Raw genomic sequence first — 12,237 nt, 5'->3', positions numbered from 1 at the left:
CTTAACCGCAAACCTAATTCTAACACTAATTCTAACCTTAACCCCCTAGAAATAGCATTTGACCTTGTGGGGACCAACAAACTGTCCCCAGTTGGTCAAATTAGTTTACTATTCTTGTGGGGGACTTCTGGTTCTTCTTCTGGTCCCCACAAGTATAGTTAAACACGTCCACACACACACACTTATGATACACCACATTCACACACACATTCACTTCACACACACACTGGCTGGCACAGTCCTGAGTAGTGGTACTAGACAGAGAGTCAATGATCCTTGGTAGTGACAGGGTTAACAGTGGTCATGATCCAACTATCCCAGCAGTCTCTTAGTGAATAATTCAACAACAGCACCGATCTCATTTCATCAACCACAAACACACGTACACAGCCAGTGGTCACATTTGAGAAAACACACACACATACATTGACACATGCTCCATCATAATCTTACTCACACACACCACATACTGTACAGACACACACACACACCACATACTGTACAGACAGACACTCAGGGCAGGTTGACGTTTATTGGGATGAGTCTTGTCCTTGAAGCAGGACTGGGGGCCTCATACAGAGACACACACATCACACAGGCAGGCAGGAAAGCATACCAGGGCCTAGTTCTGTTCTAATACCAGGGCCTAGTTCTATTCTAATACCATGGCCTAGTTCTGTTCTAATACCAGGGCCTAGTTCTGTTCTAATACCAGGACCTAGTTCTGTTCTAATACCAGGACCTAGTTCTGTTCTAATACCAGGACCTAGTTCTGTTCTAATACCAGGACCTAGTTCTATTCTAATACCAGGACCTAGTTCTATTCTAATACCAGGGCCTAGTTCTGTTCTAATACCAGGACCTAGTTCTGTTCTAATACCAGGACCTAGTTCTATTCTAATACCAGGACCTAGTTCTGTTCTAATACCAGGGCCTAGTTCTGTTCTAATACCAGGACCTAGTTCTATTCTAATACCAGGACCTAGTTCTATTCTAATACCAGGACCTAGTTCTGTTCTAATACCAGGGCCTAGTTCTGTTCTAATACCAGGACCTAGTTCTATTCTAATACCAGGACCTAGTTCTGTTCTAATACCAGGACCTAGTTCTGTTCTAATACCAGGACCTAGTTCTATTCTAATACCAGGGCCTAGTTCTGTTCTAATACCAGGACCTAGTTCTATTCTAATGCCAGGGCATAGTTCTGTTCTAATACCAGGGCCTAGTTCTGTTCTAATACCAGGACCTAGTTCTATTCTAATACCAGGACCTAGTTCTGTTCTAATACCAGGACCTAGTTCTGTTCTAATACCAGGACCTAGTTCTATTCTAATACCAGGGCCTAGTTCTGTTCTAATACCAGGACCTAGTTATATTCTAATACCAGGGCATAGTTCTGTTCTAATACCAGGACCTAGTTCTATTCTAATACCAGGACCTAGTTCTGTTCTAATACCAGGGCCTAGTTCTATTCTAATACCAGGGCCTAGTTCTGTTCTAATACCAGGACCTAGTTCTATTCTAATACCAGGGCCTAGTTCTGTTTTAATACCAGGACCTAGTTCTGTTTTAATACCAGGGCATAGTTATATTCTAATACCAGGACCTAGTTCTGTTTTAATACCAGGACCTAGTTCTGTTTTAATACCAGGGCATAGTTATATTCTAATACCAGGACCTAGTTCTATTCTAATACCAGGGCCTAGTTCTGTTTTAATACCAGGACCTAGTTCTGTTTTAATACCAGGGCATAGTTATATTCTAATACCAGGACCTAGTTCTGTTTTAATACCAGGACCTAGTTCTGTTTTAATACCAGGACCTAGTTCTGTTTTAATACCAGGGCCTAGTTCTATTCTAATACCAGGGCCTAGTTCTGTTCTAATACCAGGGCCTAGTTCTATTCTAATACCAGGGCATAGTTCTGTTTTAATACCAGGGCCTAGTTCTGTTTTAATACCAGGACCTAGTTCTGTTTTAATACCAGGGCATAGTTATATTCTAATACCAGGGCCTAGTTCTGTTTTAATACCAGGACCTAGTTATGTTCTAATACCAGGGCCTAGTTCTGTTCTAATACCAGGACCTAGTTCTGTTCTAATACCAGGGCCTAGTTCTATTCTAATACCAGGACCTAGTTCTGTTTTAATACCAGGGCATAGTTCTATTCTAATACCAGGGCCTAGTTCTGTTTTAATACCAGGACCTAGTTCTGTTCTAATACCAGGGCCTAGTTCTATTCTAATACCAGGGCCTAGTTCTGTTCTAATACCAGGGCCTAGTTCTATTCTAATACCAGGGCATAGTTCTGTTTTAATACCAGGGCCTAGTTCTGTTTTAATACCAGGGCATAGTTATATTCTAATACCAGGGCCTAGTTCTGTTTTAATACCAGGACCTAGTTATGTTCTAATACCAGGGCCTAGTTCTATTCTAATACCAGGGCCTAGTTCTGTTATAATACCAGGACCTAGTTCTATTCTAATACCAGGGCCTAGTTCTGTTCTAATACCAGGACCTAGTTCTATTCTAATGCCAGGGCATAGTTCTATTCTAATACCAGGACCTAGTTCTGTTCTAATACAGCCTGACAATGTGAGTTGACCAGGAAAAGCCCTGCACTCAGCCTGACTATGTGAGTTGACCAGGAAAAGCCCTGCACTTAGCCTATGTGAGTTGACCAGGAAAAGCCCTGCACTCAGCCTGACCAATATGAGTTGACCAGGAAAAGCCCTTTATTCAGCCTGACAATGTGAGTTGACCAGGAAAAGCCCTGCACTCAGCCTGACTATGTGAGTTGACCAGGAAAAGCCCTGCACTCAGCCTGACAATGTGAGTTGACCAGGAAAAACCCTGTACTCAGCCTGACAATGTGAGTTGACCAGGAAAAGCCCTGCACTCAGCCTGACTATGTGAGTTGACCAGGAAAAGCCCTGCACTCAGCCTGACTATGTGAGTTGACCAGGAAAAGCCCTGCACTCAGCCTGACTATGTGAGTTGACCAGGAAAAGCCCTGCACTCAGCCTGACTATGTGAGTTGACCAGGAAAAGCCCTGCACTCAGCCTGACTATGTGAGTTGACCAGGAAAAGCCCTGCACTCAGCCTGACCAATGTGAGTTGACCAGGAAAAGCCCTGTACTCAGCCTGACAATGTGAGTTGACCAGGAAAAGCCCTGCACTCAGCCTGACTATGTGAGTTGACCAGGAAAAGCCCTGCACTCAGCCTGACTATGTGAGTTGACCAGGAAAAGCCCTGCACTCAGCCTGACAATGTGAGTTGACCAGGAAAAGCCCTGCACTCAGCCTGACTAATGTGAGTTGACCAGGAAAAGCCCTGCACTCAGCCTGACAATGTGAGTTGACCAGGAAAAGCCCTGTACTCAGCCTGACAATGTGAGTTGACCAGGAAAAGCCCTGCACTCAGCCTGACTATGTGAGTTGACCAGGAAAAGCCCTGCACTCAGCCTGACTATGTGAGTTGACCAGGAAAAGCCCTGCACTCAGCCTGACAATGTGAGTTGACCAGGAAAAGCCCTGCACTCAGCCTGACTATGTGAGTTGACCAGGAAAAGCCCTGCACTCAGCCTGACAATGTGAGTTGAGCAGGAAAAGCCCTGCACTCAGCCTGACTATGTGAGTTGACCAGGAAAAGCCCTGCACTCAGCCTGACCAATATGAGTTGACCAGGAAAAGCCCTGTACTCAGCCTGACAATGTGAGTTGACCAGGAAAAGCCCTGCACTCAGCCTGACTATGTGAGTTGACCAGGAAAAGCCCTGCACTCAGCCTGACTATGTGAGTTGACCAGGAAAAGCCCTGCACTCAGCCTGACCAATATGAGTTGACCAGGAAAAGCCCTGTACTCAGCCTGACAATGTGAGTTGACCAGGAAAAGCCCTGCACTCAGCCTGACTATGTGATTTGACCAGGAAAAGCCCTGCACTCAGCCTGACTATGTGAGTTGACCAGGAAAAGCCCTGCACTCAGCCTGACTATGTGAGTTGACCAGGAAAAGCCCTGCACTCAGTCTGACTATGTGAGTTGACCAGGAAAAGCCCTGCACTCAGCCTGACTATGTGAGTTGACCAGGAAAAGCCCTGCACTCAGCCTGACTATGTGAGTTGACCAGGAAAAGCCCTGCACTCAGCCTGACTATGTGAGTTGACCAGGAAAAGCCCTGCACTCAGCCTGACAATGTGAGTTGAGCAGGAAAAGCCCTGCACTCAGCCTGACTATGTGAGTTGACCAGGAAAAGCCCTGCACTCAGCCTGACTATGTGAGTTGACCAGGAAAAGCCCTGCACTCAGCCTGACTATGTGAGTTGACCAGGAAAAGCCCTGCACTCAGCCTGACTATGTGAGTTGACCAGGAAAAGCCCTGCACTCAGCCTGACAATGTGAGTTGACTAGGAAAAGCCCTGCACTCAGCCTGACAATGTGAGTTGACCAGGAAAAGCCCTGTACTCAGCCTGACAATGTGAGTTGACCAGGAAAAGCCCTGCACTCAGCCTGACAATGTGAGCCTGACAATGAGTTGACCAGGAAAAGCCCTGCACTCAGCCTGACTATGTGAGTTGACCAGGAAAAGCCCTGCACTCAGCCTGACTATGTGAGTTGACCAGGAAAAGCCCTGCACTCAGCCTGACAATGTGAGTTGACTAGGAAAAGCCCTGCACTCAGCCTGACTATGTGAGTTGACCAGGAAAAGCCCTGCACTCAGCCTGACTATGTGAGTTGACCAGGAAAAGCCCTGCACTCAGCCTGACTATGTGAGTTGACCAGGAAAAGCCCTGCACTCAGCCTGACTGTGTTGTATGGATATCATGAAGGTGGAAAACATTCTGTTTGGATTTTCCTTTAGGAATCATTAGGATTTATGCCTGTTAGTTTCCAATGGCCGTGTTCAGAACAGAAACGTAGCTCACACATATTGGAATGGGATTGGAGAATGTCATTCTGTACAGAGTTCCTAAACAGAACACTTGATTTTCCAAAACAAGGTTTGAGTTCTCACCCTGAAGTGATTTCCTGATTATAGGCTTGTTTGCCGACAGAAGGGAAAAAGCAAAAACTCAATTTTGTTCTGTTTCTCATCAAAATATCTAAAAGCCACTGACCCATTTTTTTTTTTTTTATCATTCTAACATGGATCAAGCCAAGTCTTTTCTACAGTGATAGCGATGGAATAGTCCATTTTTCCCTCATAAATAGGGGTGGAGGTTGAAAACTGCCTAACCCCACCTGAAAAAGAACTAATGAAACTATCACATGAACACTGGCTTTATATCCATCCATAATTACAGGTATCATCATTAACCTAGATAGGAAATACCTCTTATTCTTGTTCCCAGTTGGCTCCAAAACTCCCACACTGTTGCCAAGTGGAGTTGGAGGAGTGAAGCCTGGAGGGCGGCCATATTTGGCAGTGTTGTGATTTATATTCTCTATCTCTGCTGGCTGTCAGCTCAACTAACCAGTCCTTCCACACCCGCCACAGGTGTGAGAGTGACTATAACTGAAAGATGTTGTAACACCAAGCTCAGTGCAGTACACCACATGTAACAACCACTTCTTTAATGTTTGTATAAGGTACATCGTCTCATAATGATCGTGTCATAACATATATCGTCTCATAATGATCGTGTCATAACATACATCGTCTCATAATGATCGTGTCATAACATACATCGCCTCTAGTAAACATACATCGTCGTAATGATCGTAACATACAATAACATATATCGTCCTCATAATGATCGTGTCATAACATACATCGCCTCGTAATGATCGTGTCAATGATCGTCATAATGATCGTCATAACATACATCGTCTCATAATGATCGTGTCATAACATACATCGCCTCATAATGATCGTGTCATAACATATATCGTCTCATCGTAATGATCGTGTCATAACATACATCGCCTCATAATGATCGTGTCATAACATACATCGTCTCATAATGATCGTGTCATAACATACATCGTCTCGTAATGATCGTGTCATAACATACATTGTCTCGTAATGATCGTGTCATAACATACATCGCCTCGTAATGATCGTGGTCATAACATACATTGTCTCGTAATGATCGTGTCATAACATACATTGTCTCGTAATGATCGTGTCATAACATACATCGCCTCTCGTAATGATCGTGTCATAACATACATTGTCTCGTAATGATCGTGTCATAACATACATCATCTCATAATGATCGTGTCATAACATACATCGTCTCATAATGATCGTGTCATAACATACATCGCCTCATAATGATCGTGTCATAACATATATCGTCTCGTAATGATCGTGTCATAACATACATTGTCTCGTAATGATCGTGTCATAACATACATTGTCTCGTAATGATCGTGTCATAACATACATCGTCTCGTAATGATCGTGTCATAACATACATTGTCTCATAATGATCGTGTCATAACATACATCGTCTCATAATGATCGTGTCATAACATACATCATGTCATAACATTGATTATTTTCCTTTGTTTACTTCTCCTCTGTTTTTCCTCCTTTCCTTTAATATATGTTATCTTGCCCTTCAGAAACAGGAGAAAACAATCACATGAACGGCTGTTGGTGTACTGACATTTGATCATTGCCATCTGGCTTGCAGAAACAGAGAAATCCCATTTAGATATCCAGTATTGTCAGAGTTGTTATGACCACTTGGATTGGACAGATCCTCAGAAGGCTTCTCATATCTTCCAAGTCCCTTCTTGTTAACTGATGCATTGTGATGCACTGATGCACTGATGCATTTTCTCCAAGCCAATCACCACTCTTTAATAAGACGTCTCCCGTTTCGCTGCACCTCAGCCCAGATTGGCCCTCAGATGGTGCTGGCTAAGGTAGAGCGAAGAGGGACGATGACATGGGCCACCTTCCAGGGGGTGATTAGTGCTGTGTGGACGGGCATCTAGAGGCAGTCAGAGGTTGGCTTGGCAGGGACGGCCGTCTCCCCTCGCTAATGTCTACCAGCAGGGCTGTTCACACTGTTTGTCTTACTCTCAGACCTTCCAGAACTCACTCATTCTCGCTCTCTGTTTCAACTCTCGTTTCGTCTTTCTCTTTCATACACACACAACCTCTTTCTCTTTCTTCTCAACTTTCTCTCCATCTCTCTCTATACCTCTTTCTTTATATCCTCTCTTTATATCCTCTCTTTCTCTCAATCTCGTTTTCCCCCTCCTCCATCTCGCTCTATGTGGATCCAGGACAGATCCCTGGGTGGTAATAGCTAAGTGACCTCTCTGTATTGAGCCCCACCCCTTCCTCCTGGCATTGCGGTCACTTCCTGCTTCTCTGCCAATAAGAATTCATTTGAATGAAATCAGTCTGAATCATTCCATTGTACTCCACATCAGGCCTGGATGACTTTCTTAGGGCATCCTTCCCAGAACGCTGTTGGTTTAAGCAATTTTATGGAATACTGTCCATGAAATGGGCCATGTTTTATATTTTGGTGTTGAAGAGAGAGAGATTTAGTCAGTATTAAAACATATTTTCCCTCCCCTATTAGATCTCTACCTCGGAATACTTCTAAAAGGGACATCTGCGTACTCCTTCCATCCCACACCCATCCCTCCCTCCTTGTCTCCCTCTATGCCCAGCGAATGGCCGACCATTGTTGTCGTCCCTCCATATGAGCCAACATAGTGCACCACACCCTGTGTGTCTGTCTGCTAAAAATACCTTGGCAGGACTGGATGTATTGTCTGATGACAGGCGATGTATAATGCAGACATTGTGTGATAGTACACACACACACACACACACACACACACACACACACACAGATAGCGTGTGGCAGGTATGTGTTCTTCATTGGGTGTTTGAGGGATAGGGTCTCATATGGGGGTTAGCCCAGACCCCCTACACCCCCTTCACGACTCCTTATCACCCCACAGTGGAGGTGAGGTTACACCATGTCATTAATAACAATTACTCTGTCACCAGTGACACGTATAGTTAGTGAATGAACCTAGATGTCAGAAGTGTACGTACTGGTAGCGAATTCAGGTGCAGGAGAGCAGGGATTTGTAAACAGGCGCACACTTTATTTAGGCAAAAGTGCAAAACGCGCAAAACCGTCACAAGAATTATGTTTAACAATAAACATCTTCATGAAAAATAACAGGGAAAAAAACAAGCCAGTCTGGTGCGTCAGCAATACACACGTAACACAAACAATCTAACACAAAGACATGATGGGAAACAGGGGAATAAATACATGTAGATTGATTGGGGAATGAAAACCAGGTGTGCAGGGAACAAGACAAAACAAATGGATACATGAAAAATGGAGCGGCGATGGCTAGAAAGCCGGTAACGTCGACTGCCGAACGAACAAGGAGAGGAGCCGACTCCGGCTGAAGTCGTGACACGAGATGCTCATTGTGACGTTTTACACAGATAATCAACACAACATTTACTCCGATTCCCATGTACAGTGTAGTCTACAGTCTTAGAAAAAGGTGCTATCTAGAACCTAAAAGGGTTCTTCAGCTAGAACCGTTTTAGTTCCAGGTTCCTTTCCACTGAGGGCTCTACATCAAACACAAAAGGGTTCTACCTGGAACCAAAAAGGCTTTTCCTGGAACCAAAAGGGGTTATCCTATGGGGACAGCTGAAGAACTTGTTTGAAACCCTTTTATCTCAGATTGCATATCACTTTCCTGATAATCAGTTGTTATGATGAGGTGAGTGTTATGATGTGGTGTTGAGATGAGTTAGTTTTATACAAGGGGAAGGTCTTTGAGTTGGAGATTTTCTTTCTATACTTAAAGTCCAAATCATTGACATTACAACTATAGACTCAGTATAGAGCAGCTGCTGAGTGTTTTTCCACTGATAGGCGAGCAGTGTTAAGGAGATACAGTGGGGCAAAAAGTATTTAGTCAGCCACTTAAAAGATGAGAGGCCTGTAATTTTCATCATAGGTACACTTCAACTATGACAGACAAAATGAGGGAAAAAAATCCAGAAAATCACATTGTAGGATTTTAATTCATTCATTTGCTAATTATGGTGGAAAATAAGTATTTGGTCAATAACAAAAGTTTCTCAATACTTACTTGTTATATACCCTTTGTTGGCAATGACAGAGGTCAAACGTTTTCTGTAAATCTTCACAAGGTTTTCACACACTGTTGCTGGTATTTTGGCCCATTCCTCCATGCAGATCTCGTCTAGAGCAGTGATGTTTTGGGGCTGTTGATTGAGCAACACGGACTTTCAACTCCCTCCAAAGATTTTCTATGGGGTTGCGATCTGGAGACTGGCTAGGCCACTCCAGGACGTTGAAATGCTTCTTATGAATCCACTCCTTCGTTGCCCGGACGGTGTGTTTGGGATCATTGTCATGCTGAAAGACCCAGCCACGTTTCATCTTCAATGCCCTTGCTGATGGAAGGTTCACTCAAAATCTCACGATACATGACCCCATTCATTCTTTCCTTTGCAGAAAAACAGCCCCAAAGCATGATGTTTCTACCCCCATGCTTCACAGTAGGTATGGTGTTCTTTGGATGCAACTCAGCATTCTTTGTACTCCAAACACGACGAGTTGAGTTTTTACCAAAAAGTTATATTTTGGTTTCATCTGACCATATGACATTCTCCCAATCTTCTTTGGATCATCCAGATGCTCTCTAGCAAACTTCAGACGGGCCTGGACATGTACTGGCTTACGCAGGGGGACACGTCTGGCACTGCAGGATTTGAGTCCCTGGCGGCGTAGTGTGTTACTGATGGTAGGCTTTGTTACTTTGGTCCCAGCTCTCTGCAGGTCATTCACTAGGTCCCCCCGTGTGGTTCTGGTATTTTTGCTCACCGTTCTTGTGATCATTTTGACCCCATGGGGTGAGATCTTGCGTGGAGCCCCAGATCGAGGGAGTTGATCAGTGGTCTTGTATGTCTTCCATTTCCTAATAATTGCTCCCACAGTTGATTTCTTCAAACCAAGCTGCTTACCTATCTTCCCTGCCTGGTGCAGGTCTATAATTTTGTTTCTGGTGTCCTTTGACAGCTCTTTGGTCTTGGCCCATAGTGGAGTTTGGAGTGTGACTGTTTAAGGTTGTGGACAGGTGTCTTTTATACTGATAACAAGTTCAAACAGGTGCCGTTAATACAGGTAACGAGTGGAGGACAGAGGAGCCTCTTAAAGAAGAAGTTACAGGTCTGTGAGAGCCAGAAATCTTGCTTGTTTGTAGGTGACCAAATACTTATTTTCCACCATAATTTGCAAATAAATTCATTAAAAATCCTACAATGTCATTAGGGTTATTTTCCTCATCTTGTCTGTCATAGTTGAAGTGTACCTATGATGAAAATTACAGGCCTCTCTCATCTTTATAAGTGGAAAAACTTGCACAATTGGTGGCTGACTAAATACTTTTTTACCCCACTGTATGGACATTCCTGTGGTGTGATAACTATTTGATTTCTTTGACAGTCATCTTACTGTAACAACATCAGGATGATCTGTCACGGAGGATTTATCTCTCTGCTCATATGGCCTTAGTACATGTGCTGGTGTTGTACATACTATGTGTGGGTATCTTCAATCTGTTCTGCTTCTCTGACTCAAGTTGAACAGGATATACAGTAGATAGGTAGGGGTCGTATCTTCAATCTGTTCTGCTTCTCTGACTCAAGTTGAACAGGATATACAGTAGATAGGTAGGGGTCGTATCTTCAATCTGTTCTGCTTCTCTGACTCAAGTTGAACAGGATATACAGTAGATAGGTAGGGGCTGGGATCAAGCAGAAGACACATTTCATTTCCCTGTGATAATGGACAACATATTAAACACATTAGTGGTGTTTGTTTGGTAGAGAACACAAGCAAGCAATAAAGACCATTGGAGGGATCCAAACTTCTTCCTTCTGCACTTACATCTGACAGGACTTCTTTGAATACTCAGTAGTGTATATGACTCAATTGTCGATGATATTGTGTATCTTTCTCTCTGTTCACTACAGGAGGCTCTGGCCCATGTTAATGCCCATGCCCAGGTGGCGCGGACACCAGTGGACCCATCGGAGCTGTTCCCCAGACTGTGCCATCTGGTGCGGGCCGAGACTGGTTACGGCTTCAACCTGCACAGTGAGAAGTCCCGGCCGGGCCAGTACATCCGCTCCCTGGACCCTGGGTCTCCAGCCGACCACGCCGGGCTCAGACCACAGGACAGACTCAAGGTGAGGAGAGAGGGGATGGGTGAAGGAGGGGAGAGGAGAGGGGGATGGGTGGAGGAGGGAGGATTGGTTTCGAAAGAGGGCAAGTGGTTAGAGACTGAAGAAGACGGGTGGGGGACTGTGGAGCTCCATGAAGGGGTTTATTTTTCATGAAGGTGAGGAGGAGGCTGGGAAGAAGGGCTAGTCCAGGAGGAGGATAGAGGTGCAGGGGATTGGTGGGAGAGGGAGGAGGAGTCTGATGTCTTAATAATCACGGAACTATGGACCAGTAGAGGCTTGGTTTGTAAACTTTAGACAAGTGGTGAGAGAGAAGGAGACAGACTCCAATCAGCTAGTTTACATTGGTCCTAATGATACCCTAATGAGGTGTGCTTTGAGAAATGGGGTTGGAACACCCTAATTAACGGGGTTTATAGAACAGAGAGAGAGAGGAGTGGGGTGATTGAACATGTGTCTGAGATAAGGGATACAGAGTGAGACCCCAAGAGGCATTTTACTCCCTATGTACATGCAAATGTATGTGTGCTTGCTTGTGAATGTTTGGGTTTATCAGTGTGTGTGTACACAGGTGTGACCTCGTGTGGCAGCAGTCTCAATGCTCATCCTTCATGCGTGTGCAGGGCCACATGTGCCTGGTTTAACCCCTCTAACGATACCACTGCTATAACACGGCCTGGACCCCAGCCTCATATCGCACATGTTTTAGTTGAGATTAAGGAGGACAGGCTGATAGGGGGGAGAGGTTGTTCATCAGTCTGAAAGCAGGATACAGACAAGAGAGAAACATATGAGGGCTGAATGTGTGGGAGAAAGAAGGGATGGTGGGAAAGCAGAGGGATAGAAGGAGACACAGGAGAGAAGCAGACGTGTGAAACATACTGATCCTGCTCACCATACACACTCTCAATCAGACCCCGGACACACTCCCATGAGCCCTGACCCCAGAGCAGTACATCAGGGCCTAACAAGGCCACACAGGGCCAAAACAGGGTAAGACAGGGTCAGGCAGGGTCA

General features: G+C 44.7%; 1 protein-coding gene across 1 annotated transcript in view; it reads left to right on the top strand.

Annotated features, from left to right (window-relative positions):
- Positions 1 to 11,864, top strand: part of LOC118380190 (Na(+)/H(+) exchange regulatory cofactor NHE-RF1-like) — a 50,229-nt gene extending 38,365 nt beyond the window's left edge. The window contains exons 3-4 of the mRNA XM_052505204.1: positions 11,011 to 11,226; positions 11,844 to 11,864. Coding sequence (XP_052361164.1) covers positions 11,011 to 11,226; positions 11,844 to 11,864 — 237 coding nt within the window. The remainder of the gene's footprint in view (positions 1 to 11,010; positions 11,227 to 11,843) is intronic.
- Positions 11,865 to 12,237: the final 373 nt, after the last annotated feature.

The sequence above is a fragment of the Oncorhynchus keta genome, unplaced genomic scaffold, assembly GCF_023373465.1.
Source record: "Oncorhynchus keta strain PuntledgeMale-10-30-2019 unplaced genomic scaffold, Oket_V2 Un_contig_22890_pilon_pilon, whole genome shotgun sequence".
NCBI classification, from domain to species: Eukaryota; Metazoa; Chordata; class Actinopteri; order Salmoniformes; family Salmonidae; genus Oncorhynchus; species Oncorhynchus keta.
Note: the sequence above shows the minus strand (reverse complement) of the source record. Positions and strands in the feature narration are given on the sequence as shown.